This window comes from Halichoeres trimaculatus, unplaced genomic scaffold, assembly GCF_033239565.1.
Source record: "Halichoeres trimaculatus isolate MK-OKI-2021-1 unplaced genomic scaffold, fHalTri1.1 fHalTri1_scaffold_18, whole genome shotgun sequence".
NCBI lineage: Eukaryota > Metazoa > Chordata > Actinopteri > Labriformes > Labridae > Halichoeres > Halichoeres trimaculatus.
The window spans coordinates 400,988-420,236 of NW_027437196.1; the positions used below are offsets into that span (position 1 = coordinate 400,988).

The 19,249-nt window shown below is 49.7% G+C and overlaps 1 protein-coding gene across 1 annotated transcript in view; it reads right to left on the reverse strand.

Annotated features, from left to right (window-relative positions):
• Positions 1-1,371: 1,371 nt before the first annotated feature.
• The window catches only part of myo3a (myosin IIIA), a 71,780-nt gene continuing 53,902 nt past the window's right edge, over positions 1,372-19,249 (reverse strand). Inside the window, exons 17-39 of the mRNA XM_074693824.1 lie at positions 18,956-19,158; positions 18,252-18,350; positions 17,915-18,029; positions 16,944-17,070; positions 16,616-16,826; positions 16,295-16,442; positions 13,716-13,869; positions 13,536-13,624; positions 13,327-13,456; positions 13,113-13,186; positions 12,806-12,847; positions 11,945-12,025; positions 11,662-11,867; positions 11,465-11,576; positions 10,482-10,644; positions 10,260-10,346; positions 10,021-10,144; positions 8,801-9,917; positions 7,644-7,788; positions 5,592-5,683; positions 4,510-4,550; positions 2,127-2,375; positions 1,372-1,581 (exon numbers count right to left, since the gene is read on the reverse strand). Coding sequence (XP_074549925.1) covers positions 1,467-1,581; positions 2,127-2,375; positions 4,510-4,550; positions 5,592-5,683; positions 7,644-7,788; positions 8,801-9,917; positions 10,021-10,144; positions 10,260-10,346; positions 10,482-10,644; positions 11,465-11,576; positions 11,662-11,867; positions 11,945-12,025; positions 12,806-12,847; positions 13,113-13,186; positions 13,327-13,456; positions 13,536-13,624; positions 13,716-13,869; positions 16,295-16,442; positions 16,616-16,826; positions 16,944-17,070; positions 17,915-18,029; positions 18,252-18,350; positions 18,956-19,158 — 3,924 coding nt within the window. The 3' untranslated portion in view covers positions 1,372-1,466. The remainder of the gene's footprint in view (positions 1,582-2,126; positions 2,376-4,509; positions 4,551-5,591; positions 5,684-7,643; positions 7,789-8,800; positions 9,918-10,020; positions 10,145-10,259; positions 10,347-10,481; positions 10,645-11,464; positions 11,577-11,661; positions 11,868-11,944; positions 12,026-12,805; positions 12,848-13,112; positions 13,187-13,326; positions 13,457-13,535; positions 13,625-13,715; positions 13,870-16,294; positions 16,443-16,615; positions 16,827-16,943; positions 17,071-17,914; positions 18,030-18,251; positions 18,351-18,955; positions 19,159-19,249) is intronic.

Consider the following 19,249-nt stretch of genomic DNA (forward strand, 5'->3'; position numbering starts at 1 on the left):
CTCATCCATCTACACTGTAAAAAATGTCTCTGTGAGAAAATCAGTGAAATCCTGTCAGTAGAAATGTTCAGTTACTTCCTGTTATTTTACAGAGCATGTCATTTATCTTTACTGTACGAAGCTGGACTTTTGATTACACCATTATATACAGTTTGATAGAGAAACTGAGGCTCTCATATCCGCTGTGTTCCTCCTCACTCACGGTTACCACTGTGTTCCTCCTCACTCACGGTTACCGCTGTGTTCCTCCTCACTCACGGTTACCAGTGTGTTCCTCCTCACTCACAGTTACCACTGTGTTCCTCCTCACTCACGGTTACCACTGTGTTCCTCCTCACTCACGGTTACCACTGTGTTCCTCCTCACTCACGGTTACCACTGTGTTCCTCCTCACTCACGGTTACCACTGTGTTCCTCCTCACTCACGGTTACCACTGTGTTCCTCCTCACTCACGGTTACCACTGTGTTCCTCCTCACTCACGGTTACCACTGTGTTCCTCCTCACTCACGGTTACCACTGTGTTCCTCCTCACTCACGGTTACCGCTGTGTTCCTCCACCTCACGGTTACCGCTGTGTTCCTCCACCTCACGGTTACCGCTGTGTCCCTCCACACTCACAGTTACTAAACACCATCACAACAAAATGACTTTGCTGTAAAATTATGGTAAAATACCGACAGTAGAGTCTTCCTTTTGTTGACAGTAAACTTATGTTTTTCCCGGTGTTTGTCAAACATTCAGGCATCCAGCAGCAGAACTCTGACAGGAAACTGAGTTTTGTAAAATAATATTTCTTTGATCAAACAGAAATCTTCGCTCATCCAGGAAAAAATAAAATCTTAAAAAAAAAAAATTGTATTTTTATTTTGTGACTGGCTCTTGGGGGCCCCCTAGTGGCCGTGGCTCTGAGTAGGATCCAGGGTTGTTCTGTTTTCAACCATAACAGGATTTTACAGAGAACTTCCTCCTTAATCTACAGTCATTTTTTACAGCGTATGAAATCAGACCAGCTCTGTGCTCAGGACACAGAGACGTGACGAAGAGATCAGACACTTCCTGTTCAACGCTCTGAGACCAGCTTTACCCTCTGCTTTCTAAATGGATGAATGAATGAATGAATGACTGCATGAATGAATGAATGAATGACTGACTGACCGAACGAATGACTGAATGGAGGCCTGTCTGTGTAAGAGTGTGGTAGTCTTTTATTTACATGCTCTAAAGATGCGTTTGTACATTTCTACAGAGCGTATCAGACAGGAAGTCAGAGTGATGCAGCAGAAAACGCAGCGTCTACCTCAGCGCTAAAGGAACAATCCGTCATTTACAGATCCAGCTCTTCCTCTTTATGTACACTGACCTTCACTGACCTTCATCCTCCTCCTCCTCCTCAGTAAAGCCTCTCAGAGTCTTTGGAGAAGGTGTGATGGAGTAAATATACACACGTGGGCTCTGAGCGTCCTCTCAGAGGTGTTTGATGAGCCTTCGTCTCTGGGAGGTCTTCCTCAGCAGGTGTCTGAAGTCGTAGGGGTTGTCCTCGGCCTGGCTCTCTGTGGACGGCAGCCTGGGGACGGAGCGCCTGTGGCAGAGACACGGCAGAGGAAGCTGTGAAACGTGACGTACAGACCCAGCAGAGTTTTCATCCCTCCTCCATCTTCCTCACTCGTTTACCCCAATAATCTAAAATTAAAACAGCTCCTATCTGAGGGGACGAACGCTCTGTAATCTCCTGGATGGTAACGGGATTATGACGGATTAATCTGAGTGTATGCTGACATGAAATGAGCTGATTGCTTGTTTTCAAACTGGATCTGTTTGTGGATCGACCCTGAGCTGCTTCCTGACTCAGTGACCCAGTAAAACCAGTCAGAGGCTCAGACTGGCAGCGGGCTGATGGGTACAGACCCAGAGCGACCAGAGGTTTCTGTTTTTATTCACCTTTACCTCACGATAACCACTAAATATCTCCTTATCTCGACATAACAAAGATCATGTTAATGAATTAATGTTAAATTCTATTTCACATCAAGGCTCAGAGCTAGCCTTAGCCAACATTTAGCCTACGCTAGCTTCCATTAGCTTATGACAGTCTGAATAGTCCTCTACCCGCCCCCTGAGTCTGACCTGGAGTCGTTCCCTCGTTTCAGGGGTCCTGGTTCAGTCACGGCCCTCTCTCTGGTCTGCCGCCCCCCCGCTGCAGACTGCCTCCTGTCCATGGACCTCCGTCTGTCCATGGAGCGCCTCCTCTCTAAGGACATGCGTCTCTCCGGCGTGCTGCGAGTCGACGTGGTCTCTGTGGGGAGGCTGGGCTCAGACCTGCTGGAGGACAGCTCTCTGTAGTAACGGTCGTCCACATCCAGGAGCTTCCCTGGGCTGAGGGACAGAGGGACAGAGACACAGGACGGAGAGACGGAGGGACAGTTAGTGGACGTTCAGACCTGTTTGATATGAAACCATGAATCACTGAGTCATCCTGCTGAATCTGCTGAATCTGCTCTACGAGTAGAAACTTCTGTTTCTGCGTCGCTCTGAGTTTGTGAGGAGATCCAACAGCAGAGGAAATGAAAGTCTCAGACCACAGGAAGCAGTCTGACAGCAGCTAATAAAAAACCACAGAAGAAGAAGAAGAGCAGGTCTGCAGACAGAGGAGACGTTAAACCCAGAGACGTGTCAGCCTTTGGGACAGAAACAAAGAGCCTCTGCTCCTCCTCCAGATCCTGGTCCGGCTCACATCAGGACAACAGACCCTCTCCTCCTGACAGACTGGATTCAACACTCTGAGTCCAAACGTCTCAGGTTAGACCTTCAGACCTCAGGTTAGACCTTCAGACCTTAGGTTAGACCTTCAGACCTAAGGTTGGACCTTCAGACCTCAGGTTAGACCTTCAGACCTAAGGTTGGACCTTCAGACCTTAGGTTAGACCTTCAGACCTCAGGTTAGACCTTCAGACCTCAGGTTAGACCTTCAGACCTCAGGTTAGACCTTCAGACCTAAGGTTGGACCTTCAGACCTTAGGTTAGACCTTCAGACCTAAGGTTGGACCTTCAGACCTTAGGTTAGACCTTCAGACCTTAGGTTAGACCTTCAGACCTTAGGTTAGACCTTCAGACCTCAGGTTAGACCTTCAGACCTCAGGTTAGACCTTCAGACCTCGGGTTAGACCTTCAGACCTTTTATTACCACATAAACACAAAAAAGCACTGAAAATTGGAAATGTTGCGTATCAACACAAAGTGCCAGGTACTGAGCATCTGTACCGTATCATTTTAATGTGAAAGGTTCCCATCCCTGCTCTGACCTCTGACCTTTGACCTTTGACCTCTGACCATCAGCAGGTTCAGGAAGCAGAGAGAGTTTCCACACATGGATCAATGAGCTTCACACACCATGGACACACCACTGAGCCTGCTATCGGAAATCAGTGTGTGTGTGTCTGCAGAGTGTGTGTGTCTGCAGAGTGTGTGTGTCTGCAGAGTGTGTGTGTCTGCAGAGTGTGTGTGTCTGCAGAGCTGTAGGAACAGTGGAGACGTCGTAAACTGTAAACTGATGATTTAACTCTGATGAGTGTGAGGCCTGACCTGACCTCACACACACACACACACACACACACACACACACACACACACACACACACACACACACACACACACACACACACACACACACACTGAGTCCTGATGAGTGTGTTGTTGTCTGAGTGTTTCCCTGATTGTAATTATGGGCTGTTCTCTGGACCGCTGCATGAATTATGGGAAATAATCAGAGAGAGGCGTCTGATGGCGTCGGCGTGTAACCAGCGCTCAGGATCAAACAGGAAACAAGGCGCTGAGAGGAGGAGGAGGTCAGTATCTGTCCACGCTCCTGATGATCCTCTGACACAGACGGTGGCGTCCTGCTGCAGGGCGGGACGAGTTCATCCAGTGGGTTCATGCAGGCCTGACCTGATTGGACGACCTGCCTGTCAATCAAAAAGTGACGACTCAAAGGAGATTTAACGAGGAGGAACAGAGTGGACCCTGGACTTTCAGAGGCTCAGAGATCAGATCCTGTTCAATCCTCCTCTACCTCCTCCCCTTTCCTGTCACCTCCTCTCTCCTCCTCCTCCTCCTCCTGGTCTGTCAGTCTCAGTCTCAGCCCGTCTCTCCTGCTGACCTTCTCGTCCTTAATGAAGCATAAAAACTGCTCCTGTTCATCGCCGCCTTTATTTATCAGCTGACAAACGATCACAAATGGTGTGTGTCTATGTGAGTGTGTGTGTATGCGTGTGTCTGTGTGTGTGTGTGTGTGTGTCTGTCTTTAGACTGCTGTGATAAAGCACCATGTCTTCTTCTACTTCAGTCTATCTCCAGCTCTCACCCTGTGGCCTGAACACACACTCTGAACACACACTCTGAACACACACTTTAGCAGATCGTCCACACAGATCATTAAGTCTGGACCCAGACCTGGTCCCTATGCTGGCTCTGAGCTCAGCATCAGAGTCTGAGAGGAGAAACACACACTTACTCTTCTTTGCGGGGCTTCCTCTTGTCGTCCTGGACGGAGCGCTGTGTGAGACAGAGACAGAGACAGAGACAGAGACAGAGACAGGTTACTGTCACACACTCCTGATGTCCTCAGGGACACCAAGGATCAGGTTCAGGTCAGGGGGTCTGGACCCTGTGGTCAGTCTGACCCATAAAGACTCAGTTTGAGGCGTCAGGGAGTCACAGTCTGAGAGTCTGACTGAAGGAAAACAGGAAGCTGAGGAATTTCTTTCAACCACAGGACGAGACACAGGTTGGTTTATCTAAAACATCTAATCAGCTGATTGATCAGCTGATCAATCGGCTGATTAGATGGACTGCTGTAAGAGCACTTTGTTTAGAAGTGCAATACACAGTCATTTTTTATTTTTACTATCATAATTATTATCATTAATATTATCATAATTATAATTATTATTTTTAATATTATTATCATTATAAGCATTATTATTAATATTATTAATATAATTATTAGCATTATTATTGTTTTCAATATTATTAAATAATTATTTTCAGCATATTATTATTATTATAAGCATTATTATTACCAGCATTATTATTATTTTTATTATTATTTTCTTATATTATAAGCATTATTATCATTATTTTTAATTATCATTTTTATTGTTATCATTATTATTATTAGCATTAATATTATTATTAGCATTATTACTGTTTTTTAATATTATTATCACAATTATTATTAGCGTTATTATCATTATTTTTTATTATCATTTTTATTGTTATCATTATTATTGTTATCATTTTTTTTTCTGTCATAACTTCCTGTCTGTTGACTGAAATAAGTCAGAGAGCAGAGGGAATAACAGAGAAACTTCCTCCATCAGAAACTGAACGGTTATTAAGAGCCTGAGGAGTGGCGGGCTGCAGGCAGCTCTGTGATTGGCTGATCTCTCTCTGAACATCTGTAGCTCACAGAGCAACACGAGCAGACAAACTGCTGATCGATGGAGCAATGTGGAGGTGGGTGTGTGGGGACCAGAGCCCCGCTGACGGAGGCTTTGTTAGAGTCAAACTGTTCTCCATCTTCCTCTGACTCACATGGATCAGGTTGTAGTACGTGGAGTCCTCGGGGGTGTTCAGGGTCTTTGGCTGCTGGGTCCTACGGGGGGTCCGAGAGAGTCTCTTCTCAGCTGAAAGAAAGAAAGGATGGATGCTATCAGTGAAGGAGGAGTGTTCAGCCTTTAAATTATCAGTTCAGACGTTAAAGCTGCTGCTTTTTACTTTTCCTACTCTTCATCTTCATTTCCTACATTTCCCAGAATTCCTCTAACTCTCAGGTGAAGTGTGTGAGTGTAGCTGTGAATGACGGATGGTGTTAGCTGATCGTCTCGTTTGCTTGTGAACCATCTTTATTGTGGGAAACAAAGCCTGCATGGATCAGGTTTTTCAGAACCACTAAGAGTTTTACCGGACTTTCTCTGACCTGGTCCAGCTCAGATTGTTCACCTGTGCTGAGGAAAGTCTCTGAGAGTCTGTAAATATGAGATTAAAGACGACAAACTGTCCACAAAACAAAGACAGAGAGACGAGAAGTGATCAGACTCAAACTGGGTCTGTTTGGTCCTGCCTTAGCCTCTCTGTCTGTGCTCCACTGCACGGACAATGAAACAGATGATGTGGATCCCTGTGGATCCCTGTGGATCCCTGTGGATCCCTGTGGATCTCTGTGGATCCCTGTGGATCTCTGTGGATCCCTGTGGATCTCTGTGGATCTCTGTGGATCCCTGTGGATCCCTGTGGATCCCTGTGGATCCCTGTGGATCCCTGTGGATCCCTATGGATCTCTGTGGATCTCTGTGGACCCCCTCATCCCCCTCGTCCTCATGGAGCTGCTCTCAGTTTGACCTCGGGGCCTTCAGGCGTGAATTTTCCAACGGAGCTGCAGTGAAAACAATCTTTGACACGCAGTGACCTCTCACTCTGGGATCGATTCCCTGCACCGTATCGAGCCGTGTGTGTTTCCCACCCTCCCTCCTGTGTTATGGTGATGATGATGATGATGATGATGATGATGATGATGATGATGATGATGGTGGTGGTAGGGGGTGGTGGTGGGTGGTGGTGGTGGTGTAGCTGCCCTTTGCCTGCAGCTCATTATGAGTGTGTATGAGGACAAACAGCGCAGTGATCCATCATGGCGGTGGCGAGCAGCGAGCGGGGAGCAGGTGAAAGTTTGTGTTATTATTGAACAACTTCCTCCAAAGGTCGCCGTGTTTCCACACAAGCCGAGCTAATTTCACGCCGCCGCTGATTAATTCCTGACATAATTGTTGGAGCCACCAAACGTGATTAACGTTTGGGCGACCTTTTCCCGTGATGAAGAGCGATGCGGCCACTCGGCTTTCATCACGGCGACCCTGACAGTTTGTTCTGAAACGTACGGCACAGATGGGCTCTGAGTGGAGCTGAGGAAACGCCGCTTTCACACGGCGTTGGAAGCGTCAGAGGTAATTCACTCAGCTCCACCTGAGGGGACGAGCTACAGGAGGCACCATAAAGGGCAAACACGCTAATTTCCTGAGACGCTCAGATATTAGAGACGTGTCAGAACGCATCACGCTCTGATCACATGAAGCCAATCACTGCTGCTCGTTCATCATCAGGACGCCAGTCTGCAGAGAGATGAACCCCCCCCCCCATCACCTGATCACCTGAACGCACCTCGTCTGATTTCTGATGACACACACTTCCTGTGTGGACACTTGACTGTCCCTGGTTTCCTGATCTAATCGCTCTGAGAGAACGGCGTACGGCGATAACATCGATAACATCACCGTCTTTCTGAGGCGGAGGAATGAAAATCTATTTAATATCAAGAGAGGACGATGAGGAAACAGCTGACACCAGACTCTGCACGCCGCTCTGCGCCACTCCACAGAGGAGGTACAGAGGAGGTACAGAGGAGGTACAGAGGAGGCTCAGAGGAGGCTCAGAGGAGGCTCAGAGGAGGCTCAGAGTCCCTGCAGCTCCCTGTAAGGAGCACAGACCTGGTGTTTTTGGTCCAAAGTGTCTGAACTGTGAAAACCTCCATGTCTGTGACCACCTCCTGATACAAACACACTTCCTGTCCTCTGTTCTCTGACTCCTTACTGGTCTGGTGGTTCTGGGGGGCGAAGCCGTTGACCGCCTTCCCTCTCACGAACATGCCGTTGTTCTCAGGGTTCGACTGATGAGCCTGGATGATCTCGTTCAACTTCTGCTGCAGGGCCAGGAAGTCCTGAGACGCTTTGGCGATCTGTAGAGGAGACCAGACAGAGTACAAACAGAGACTCAGAGACTCAGACACTCAGAAACTCAAAAACTCAGAAACTCAAAGACTCAGAAACTCAAAGACTCAGAAACTCAAAGACTCAGAGACTCAGAAACTCAAAGACTCAGAAACTCAGAAACTCAAAGACTCAGGGACTCAAAGACTCAGAGACTCAGAGACTCAGAAACTCAAAAACTCAGAAACTCAAAAACTCAGAGACTCAGAGACTCAGAAACTCAAAGACTCAGAAACTCAAAGACTCAGGGACTCAAAGACTCAGGGACTCAAAGACTCAGAGACTCAAAGACTCAGAAACTCAAAGACTCAGGGACTCAAAGACTCAGAAATTTAAAGACTCAGGGACTCAAAGACTCAGAAACTCAAAGACTCAGAGACTCAGGGACTAAGAGACTCTGAAACTCAACGACTCAGGGACTCAAAGACTCAAAGACTTAAAGACTCAGGGACTCAGGAACTCTGAAACAGGAAGACTTAAAGACTCAGAGTTCCTGAATCTTAACGACTCAGAGACTCAGAAACTCAAAGACTTAGAGACCCAGGGACTCAGAGACTCAGGGACTCAGAGACTCAGGGACTCAGAGACTCAATGACTAAACAACTTAATGACTCAAAGAGTCAGAGAGTCAGAGACACAAAGACTCAAAAACCCTGAGACTCAAAAAAAGTCAGAGATTTAGGGATTTAAAGACTCAGAGACTCAGACTCAGGGAGGGTGTGTGAGTGTGTGAGAGTTTGTGTGTGTGTGAGATTCAGTTTTTGTTCAAGCTCCAAATCTTTGACGTTTGACGCTTTTATTTTGCTTTTCTCTCTGCACCATACTTCCTGTTTGAAAACAAACTTTTATTGTGAATTTCTCTCTGCACACTACTTCCTGTTTGAAAACAAACTTTTATTGTGAATTTCTCTCTGCACCGTACTTCCTGTTTGAAAACAAACTTTTATTGTGAAAGGGTGTGGCAGACTCTGGTGGTGTTACCTCTATGGAGAAGCTGTGCAGCTGGGCGGCGTCCCTCTTGGCGCCCTGCTTGTTGGCCTTCAGGTTCTTGCGGTCTTTATATCCTCTGAAGTTGCTCTGGAGGACGACGGCCGCCTGCTCCTCCTCCTGTCTCTCTTTCTCAGCGTCCGCCTCGTCTCTCCGCTCTATCACCACATGGGAGACGTCCACGGCATCCTCCACGGCGTCCTCCAGGGCCTCCTGGGCCTCCTCGTAGTCCTCCTCCTTGGCTTTCTTCCTGGCCTCCCTCTCGGCCTTCATCTTCTTCCTCTCTCGGTGGCCTCTGAAGTTGCTCTGCAGGACGGTGGCGGCCTTCTCCTCCTCCTGTCCTGACTCAGGAGCTGCTCTCTCCGCCTCCTTCTTCCTCTTCTTGGGGATCTTGCCCTCCTCCTCCAGCCGTTTGCGCTCCTTGTGGCCCCTGAAGTTACTCTGCAGGACGACGGCTGCCTTGGTTTCCTCTGGCTCTCCTGATGTGACCTCAGGAGGAGCGGCGTCTTCGCTCTGAGCTTTCTTCTTCTTGGCGGGGATCCTCCCCTCCTCCTGCAGCCTCTTCCTCTCCTTGTGACCTCTGAAGTTGCTCTGCAGGACGGTGGCGGCCTTCGTCTCCTCCTCCACGCTGACTCCTCCTTCTTCTTTCCCGTTCTGCAGCTTGTTCTCGTCCTGCTCTTCCTGCCAAACATCGGCGGCCACGGCGTCTTCGATGGGAGCGTCGTCGTCCACTCCGGTCTGCTCTTCGTCGTCTGGGACCTGAGTGTGATCGCTGTCGAAGTCCTCCTCTGCCTCGTACGTGCTCTCGTCTTCGTCGTTCTCGTTCTCAGGCGTCTTCTCTCCTTCCTCCTCGTTGGTGGTCGGCTCTGTCTCTCCTTCTTCATCTCCTCCTTCCTCCTCTGCTCCCTCCGGCCTCGCCTCCGTCTGGGCCTGTTTCCTCTCCTTGAACTTCTTCCTCTCCTTGTATCCTCTGAAGTTGCTCTGGAGGACCACGGCAGCTTTGGTTTCCTCCTCCTGGGAGGAGGCCGGAGGACTCCCTTCACTCCTCTCTGGGTCAGGAGTTTCCTCCTCCTTTTCTTTACGACTCCTCTCCTCTTTCTCTTTGGCTTCCCTGAAACAGATCAAACAGACGTCACACACACACACACACACACACACACACACACACACACACACTCTCTCTAAGTGTCTCTGCGTCACACTTCCTGTCTGACCGTTTCCCTCTGAAGTTCTTCCTCTCCTTGTGTCCTCTGTAGCGCGCCTGGATCTTGGTTGCAGCTCTGTTCTTCTCCTCCACCAGCTCCTTGTATTTCTTCTTGGCCAGGTATCCTCTGCAGACTGAGGAGGAGGAGGAGGAGGAGGAGGAGGAGGAGGAGGAGGAGGAGGAGGAGGAAGAGGAGTTAGACACACTGTAAGTGAAGCAGGAAGAAGCAGGATTATCTTCTCTCCTTACCGGCCTGAAACTGGATGATGAAGGTCTCTAACTTTGCTTTGCTCTTCCCGTCGGCCACCTTCCTCCGAGCTTTGTGTCCTCTGTACGCTGCAGACACACACACACACACACACACACACACACACACACACACACACACACACACACACACACACACAGGTTAAAGAGGGGGTTTACACGGACAGAGAGAGAAACTGAGGAGCTGGGGAAAAGTTTTCAAACCTGACTGCAGCACCAGAGCGCTCTGCTCCCGCTCCTTTAAGACCCGACGGTATCTCCTCGCTCCCAGCCACCCCCGGACGTACGCCTGCAGCAGGACGATCCGCTGCGTGGCCTGCTGCACCATCAGGTTCAGGTGCTCCACGTGGTAATACTTCAGGAACACCTGAGAGAGGCCAAGACGCCACAAACACACCATTAACACACCACAAAGGAGCACACAAACTGTCTGTGCTCCACATAACACAGCCCGACTGTTCGTGCTTCACATAGCATCACTTGACTATCTGTGCTCCACGTGACACAGGCTGGCAGTTTGTGCTCTGCATGGCACAGCCCAACCGTCAGTACTCCACATGGCACAGCCCGACTGTCTGTGCTCCACATGGCATTGACCAGCTGTTTGTGCCCCACATAGCATCACTTGACTGTCTGTGCTCCACATGGCAGACTGGCAGTCTGTGCCCCACATGGCACAGACTGGCAGTCTGTGCCCCACATGGCACAGACTGGCAGTCTGTGCCCCACATGGCACAGACTGGCTGTCTGTGCTCCACATGGCACAGACTGGCAGTCTGTGCTCCACATGGCACAGACTGGCAGTCTGTCAGTGTGTTGTCCATTTTTAAAATGGAGAAAAAGATAAACTGAGTGTCATTTTTCTCAGTTAACTTTAATCTACCTGTGCTGGGTTGTGCCATGTGGAGCACAGACCGTCTGTGCCTGTCAGTGAACCGACACTTAAAGATTTGTTCATATTGTTATAAAATCTGTCTGTGGAGCAGCTCAGTGAGAGTAGCGCCTCAGACTGCTGCTGAAACCGGTCTTGGCTCTCTCAGAGACTCAGGAAAAGCTGGGTGGTCTCTGTGGACTCAGGACCAGTGCTCCTGGTTTCTGAAGGTCTGCAGGGTTTGGGATCCTCTGAAAGACTGAGCAGCCGTGCAGACCCATCCTGAGACCCTGACAGACCTCCCCCCTCCTCTCACCTTGGTCTTCCCCATGGCCCAGCTCTCCAGCTTGGCCTTCTCCAGGATGGCGGCGCAGGTTTCTGGGGTCCCTGCTGGCTCCTGGTGGGCGTGGAAAGCCAGGATGTAGTACCTGCAGCAGAGATTAACGGTGAAACCTCTGGTTACTGACGGGTTAGTTAGTGATGAGTAATCTTTGTCATCTCTGAGCGTCTGACCTCTTCACGAAGTTGGCGAACAGGATGCGGTGCGAGTATCCCTGTCGTCTGATCTTGGCGGTCTCCAGGACTCCCGTGTACCTGAGCTGAACCAGAACCTTCTCGCGGTCGAACTTGTTGGCGTGGCGGTCGTTGTTGGGTTTGATGCAGCGGACGAAGTGCGGCTGCCCGGCCACCATCTTGGAGAGCAGGTCCATCAGAGAGTACTGGGACGGGGTCAGACCGGTTAGTGAGGTCTACCTGGAGACCGGGTCAGGAACTGGTCTAATCAAAGTGGACTCACCCTGAAATAGGAGGCCACGGTCTGGGTCCTCATGTTGGTGGTTTCCCTCGGGTGGTACGGCGTGTCTCCAGGATCCACCGGCTGCACAGACACACGCAGAGATCAGCCTCAACAGTTACAGTTACTTTCCCTAAAAGTAACTAAATTAGTAACTGGATTACTCCATACATGTAACTAGTTACCAGGGAAAGTTATTACTGAGTTACTTTGTTGAAAAACCTTTAATTTTGCAGAAGAAGTCAGTTTCTGAGCAGGTTTTTCTCTGGGACAAAATGTTCACGTCTGTTTTTGTCTTTTTCCATCTCTGACGCTGAAGTGGCGTCTGTTTACTTCATCCTGAAAGCTCCAGTTTTACCCCCACAGACCGCTCTGCACGCGCTCAGACTAAACCTGAGTCTGTCTGAGTGATCCGGGTCAGACAGACCTGCTAACGCTGCTGGTTCAGAGGTTTATCTCCTCTGTCAGAGAGACGATGGAGAAGAAACCGTCAAAGAGGATGTTTATTCTACCCTCGGGGCTAACGAAGCTTTTCTGATCCTGATTTCTGTTTTAACAGATTCAAAGGAAACACTGTGGAGCTCTACGTCCAGCTAGATTTCTCTAGAAAGAGTCTGGAAACAGGAATGACTTCCAGTCCGTTTTATTTAGAGGATCTCAGTCCTCTTCACGGTGCAGACGAGCTGAGACAGAGGAGTGGACGTTAACGGTGTTTGAGTCTAAATCTACAGATCTGATCTACGGAGGCTCTAACTGTTACTGGCTCTAGAGGAAACAGAGTTTAAATCTACGTTTAGGAGCTCTAGAGACAGGAGGAGGAGGAGCCGGCGGCTTCAGAAACTAACTATGAAATGACGAGTTTACCTCAGTGACAGAAAAAGAACTGTACAAGGTCAGCACTCCCATCTTCCCCCACAGAAACCAAGAGACAGAGACAGAGACAGAGACAGAGACAGAGACAGAGACAGAGACAGAGACACAGGAAGTTTGATTAAACAGAAACAAAAACTGGGTTTGAGCTACGAGCATCTTCAGGGTCAGGGTCAGGGTCAGGGTCAGGGTTTGGGGTCAGGGGTCAGAGAGCAGGAAGAGGAAACAGCCTGAACATCTCTTCATGAGGACGTAGGAGATAACACACAGAGCTAACGCAGACAGAGGCGGCGTGTTGTACCTTGGCGAAGGTGATGGTGCGTGACGGCGTCCGCAGCGTGTTGATGCCCTTCCCCTTGGTGTGAGCGAGGTTACCTGGAGAGAAATCAGAGAGGAGGAGGAGAGCTGGCTCAGAGAGGAGCTCCTGTGTGTTTCTGAGGAGGTGACTCTTCGTTAGCTTGGTTAAATCTGCGGCGCTGTGTGAGCTGTGAGCGGTAGAAAAGGCGCTGACGTACCTGTCTTGGTGAGGGGGTGGGTGACCAGTTTGCGTGTGAGCTCGTTTTCTGACGACCTGAGCAGCAGGATGATGTCAGCGGGCAGCGTGTCCCTGTTCTTAGACAGGAAGCCTGCAGCGTTGTAGATCACCTGGAGGACCCACACAGAGCAGCACAGTTAGGGGAGGAGCTTCGGTCAGAGCTCACAGGACGTCAGCGTCAGGAATCACCTTTCCAGCGTAGTGGTGGATGCCGAAGCCCAGGTCCACTCTCTTTGGTCTCCAGAAGCTTTTGGTCTTCAGGTTATCGTCGAATTTATCTGAAACACCCACAGAAGCACGGTCGACGTGAGGACAACTTTCTGTTTTCACTCCTGAAGTAAAAACTGTTTGTGCCCAAAGAGGACTGACCTACGAGGGTCTGGTCTGTGGCCTGTGGGAAGCGGCTCTCCTCGTCCAGCAGGGACAGCATCCCCATGGGTTTCTGCAGGAACAGGTCCAGGAGGGGCCGGTTGTCCTCGTACTCGATCATGCGAGCCTCCACTTCCTCGTTCAGGTACTCGTCCTGCGCAGAAAAGACAGACGCTGAGACAGAAACAGGGCTTAGACCTTCTCCACGTCGCTCTGCTGTCAGGGTAAATCTCTGATCCCATCATCCGACCAACCACAGACAACTTCCTGTTCCTCAGCAAACAAACAGCGAACAGGACTTCCTGTTAGGACGTCCTGTTCCTGCAGCGCGCTGTTTACGGTCCAGATAGAAACTTCAATCACCTCCTCACAGTTAAAAACCAGGAGCAGATTTATCTGAGTCTCAGTTTCACTGTAAACTGTGCGGCTTACATTGACACTACACTGTAAAAAGTTCCACTGAAAAATGATGCTAAATCTTGGCAGCAGAAATGTCCAGTAACTTCTTGTTTCTCTACGGTGCATGTTCTGTAATTTATCTTTACAGTGTAATACTTTATATTGCATTACAGAAAGTGAATGCACTGCAAAAAAATGGAATAAAAAAATTAGCTTGAAATTACAATAATGTCATACATTAAATTACATCACATTTAAAAAAATTAAATCGTTTTCTTTTGAATTCACAGTAGTTTTTTACAGTGTTGTATCAAAAATGAAAGTTTTCTTGTAAACTCAAAGTGATTTTTTACAGTGTTGAATTAGAAATTTGAATCATTCTAGTAAATTAACACTAATTTTTTTTACAGTGTTTTAAATTTAAATTCACCCTGTAAATTCACAGTAATTTTTTACAGTGTTGTATTATAAATGTTTACGTTTTCTTTAAACTCACAGTAATTTTCTTACAGTGTTGAATCAAAAATTTTGAATTTTTCTTGTAAATTTATGGTAATTTCTTACAGTGTTGTATTAAAAATTTTGATTTTCTTGAAAATTCACAGAAAATTTTTAGTGTTGTATCAAAAATATTGGTGTTATCTTTTAAATTAACAGTAATTTTTTAACAACGTTGTATGAAAAATATTACTTTTTCTTTTGTGAATAAACAGTAATTTTTTACAGTGTTGTATCAAAAATGTTAAAGTTTTCCTGTCAATTCACGGTAAATTTTTTACAGTGTGAAGTGTTTCCTTGTGATGAACCTGAAATGAAATGACTAAACCACCACAGTCTGGACACGTCTGGCCTGAACTGTGACCACCGGCCCCCCTGAGACCAGAGCAGGTCTCAAACCCAGGTCTGGTCCCATGTGTGCCGGTCTGAACTCTGAACACAGAGATTATTTTGGGGATGTTGGAGCCAGCTCTGGGTTTGTAGCCGGCTTTCCTCTCAAACACCTTTGTGTTGGCTCACTGGGCCGTGTGTAACGGTTTAACCCTCTCAGGTCTCTGCTCAGCTCCGTGTTTCCTCTGTGAGCGCTCTGACGATGAACAGTCAGAGGAAACTCCTCAGATGCCTCACAGCGAGCGCAGAGCAAAGAGCAGGGCCTGTTTCCTGGTTATGTAAGACCTGATCACTCTCTGCCTCACTGTGAGCTCAGCTTTGTTCTCCACCCTCCTCTGAGCCCAGCTGACCCCATCAGGGCCGCTGACTCTGGGTGACTCAGCTGAAGGACTGAGGACGTCTCCTTCTGAGGAGAAAAGACCAAACAGGAACAAACAGCATCAAATCAACGCGCTCATCGTAGCGTGAGCTGCACGCTGTGAGAGAAACACGCTGCATTAGGATCTCTGCAGGAGGTGGAGGATCAGGAGGCGGAGGATCAGGAGGCGGAGGATCAGGAGGCGGAGGATCAGGAGGTCTCCAGCCTCCAGAGTCAGGATGAACCAGAACGATGGAGGAGGAGGAGGGAGAGCAGACGCTGAGGGAGGACGTCAGAGTCCGACTGTCACAGAGTCTTTACTCCTCTGACTACACGCAGCATGTATGGGAGATGTGTGTGTGTGTGTGTGTGTGTGTGTGTGTGTGTGTGTGTGTGTGTGTGTGTGTGTGTGTGTGTGTGTGTGTGTGTGTGTGTGTGTGTGTGTGTGTGTGTGTGTGTGTGTGGGCCTGCTGCCAACTGCTCCCCAGAGTCACATCCAGTCAAAGTGAGCTCCTGATTGACCCTCATAGACCGTGATTCATGAGTCCCCTCTGTGGGAGAGACCACATCAATTAATAGGAGCAAACTGCTCTCTGCCCCCCCCACCCACACACACACACACACACACACACACACCCTGAGGGGGAAACACACACTCCACGCTGAAACACACACTCCACGCTGAAACACACACTCCACGCTGAAACACACACTCCACGCTGAAACACACACTCCACGCTGAAACACACACTCCACGCTGAAACACACACTCCACGCTGAAACACACACTCCACGCTGTACGCAGAGCAGCAGACGTGTCTTAAAGCGGGCTCTGACAGAGGAGGTGTGTGCTCCTGTCAGAGGGAGGTGCAGCAGCGTGCAGGGTGAGCGTAGCGGGGGTCTAAGGGTGTAAAGGGTCTCAAGCAGCCCGTACCTGCTCCCAGGCGAAGATGTGCTGGTTGAAGTAGAACTGGATCTGCTCGTTGGCGATGTTGATGCAGAGCTGCTCGAAGGAGTTCTTCTTGAAGTTCTCGAACCCAAAGATGTCCAGGATGCCGATGTTCAGGCCTTTGTCCTCCTCCCTGCAGGTCAAAAAGGTCAAAGATCTTAATCTCTGGGTCTAAGGATGATCCTCTGGGTCAGTTTCATCATGGACCATGAACCATATTCTTCTTCTTTGATGAAATTCATGACGATCTTCGTCTGTTTCTCTGCCTCCCTGACCCCCAGCCCCCCAGCCCCCATCCTGACTCACCCCGGGTCGCTGTCGGGCCGCAGCAGCACGTTGATGCGGTTGACGATCCAGCTGAAGAGGCGTCCGTACAGAGCCTTGGCCATGGCGTCCCTCACCTCCCCCGCCTTCTCCACCGTGTTGGGCCTGACGATGGTCTCCCCCCGCGCCACCACGCAGTGGGAGGTCAGGGCCTCCTGGAGCTCGTCGGAGCGGATGCAGAGCAGCGAGGCCACTGGGAGGACACCAGAGAGGAGCCAGAGTTGGTACGAGGAGCAGAGGGAGGAGTCTAAGGAGTCTGAGGAGTCTGAGGGTACAGGGACTAGACTCTGTCAGGTCCATCAGGTCTCACCGTTCTCCAGCACAGAGATGTTGGTGATGATGCTCTTGTCCGTCTGATGCTCCGACGCCACGGGAGTAAACTCAATGTCCCCAGAGTTCAGCACCGCCGCCAGGGTGCTGTACACGCTGCCCAGCTCCTGGAGACAGGTGAGAGACAGGTGAGAGACAGGTAGAGAGACAGGTGAGAGACAGGTAGAGAGACAGGTGAGAGACAGGTGAGAGAGACAGGTGAGAGAGACAGGTAGAGAGACAGGTGAGAGACAGGTGAGAGACAGGTGAGAGAGACAGGTGAGAGACAGGTGAGAGAGACAGGTGAGAGAGGCAGACAGGTGAGAGAGACAGGTAGAGAGACAGGTGAGAGACAGGTAGAGAGAGACAGGTAGAGAGACAGGTGAGAGACAGGTAGAGAGAGACAGGTAGAGAGACAGGTGAGAGACAGGTAGAGAGAGACAGGTAGAGAGACAGGTGGGAGACAGATAGAGGAGGAGACAGAGAGACAGACTCATTAGCCTCCACAATGCTAACAGCTAACTGCTAACTCCTGGCGGCCTGCATGAGCCTGCTGCTTTACACTCCATCACACACACACACACACACACACACACACACACACACACACACACACACACACACACACACACACACACACACACACACACACACACACACACACACACAGGGACAGACAGAGGAGGAAAGATGGAGGTGTTCTCCTCTGATTAGCGTGCTGCTTGTTAACACTGACTTTGATTCTCTGTGCAGCAAAAAGGGAGCGGGAGAGAAGTGTGTGTTTCCCTCTGTGTGTGTGTGTGTTTCCCTGTGTGTGTGTGTGTGTGTGTTTCCCTCTGTGTGTGTGTGTTTCCCTCTGTGTGTGTGTGTTTCCCTCTGTGTGTGTGTGTTTCCCTCTGTGTGCGTGTGTGTCTGATGAAGGTGACCGTGTAACCCGTGGGGAGTGTCTGTAGCGGCTGCAGCAGCGTGTACCTCCAGGGTGAAGCCGATGACCTTGAAGCACTGCTCCACTGCGTCGAACTGCTCCTTGTAGAAGCTGCTGCTGACGATGTCGGGGCCCAGCTTGACGTGCTCGTTACACAGGTACCTGCAGGTCCAGGGGGACACACAGATCAGGGACACACAGATCAGGGACACACAGATCAGGGACACACCGATCAGGGACACACAGATCAGGGACACACAGATCAGGGACACACAGATCAGGGACACACAGATCAGGGACACACAGATCAGGGACACACAGATCAGGGACACACCGATCAGGACGGGGCCGTGTGAGGAGAAGAGGAGGTGCAGGGAAACCTACTTTGGCGCTTTGCTGTCGGACAGTTTGTAGTGAGCCAGCTTCTTCCTGTCGGCCAGGCCGGCGTAGATGTAGTAGAAGATGTGGAAGTTCCTCTCTCCTCTGGAAACAGACATGACTTCAGATACAGACTCAGACAGGAGACACGTCTGATAGGTCGTCATTACAGACGTCTGTGTGTGAGTGTGTGAGTGTGTGTGTGTGTGTGTGTGTGTGTGTGTGTGTGTGTGTGTGAACAGCACACTCGAGGACCAAACCTCGCTCTCAGCTGCGCCTCCATCATTAGTCTCTAATAACAGGTGTGTGTGTGTGTGTGTGTGTGTGTGTGTGTGTGTGTGTGTTCTCTAATAATGGTCTGGACTCGTCCTTTGAAGTTTCTACAGAAACCTGCGGCGCCACAATCTCTGATCAAACAGGAAATAAGCGTGTGCCTCCACTTGACCCGCTCTGCTCCTCAGACGCTCGATAAGAGCGGGAGACGGAGGGAGCGAGGAGCGGGCTGAAGGTGAGCGTCGGCGCTCTGAGACGAAGGAGAGACAGGATCCAGTACAGGCTGATCCCAGACCAGCAGACTGGGACTCAGCTCAGCGCTCAGACCCTGGACTCAGATCTCTGTGAATCGTGTTGTTGAACCGTGTTTTTAAATGTTGTTGCTGAGTGAGGGTCATGGCGTTAAGGTGTAAACAAACAGGTGTAGTTCCTCTTACACAGCCTGGTGGATGACCCTGGACTTCTCCAGCAGGTACTCTGAGATCTGGGCCCCCACCACGGTCCCTCCACAGGTGAACTTCATCTCCAGGTATTTCCCGAAGCGGCTGGAGTTGTCGTTGATGACGGTGCAGGCGTTCCCGAACGCTTCAACCAGGCTGTTGACCAGCAGGATCTTCTCCTGCAGCGTGCGGTTGTTGGCCTGAAACACACACACACACACACACACAGCGGCAGGGTGAACACACACCTGCAGCAGCTGCAGCAGGCGGCGCCTTGGTCTGAGGAAACTG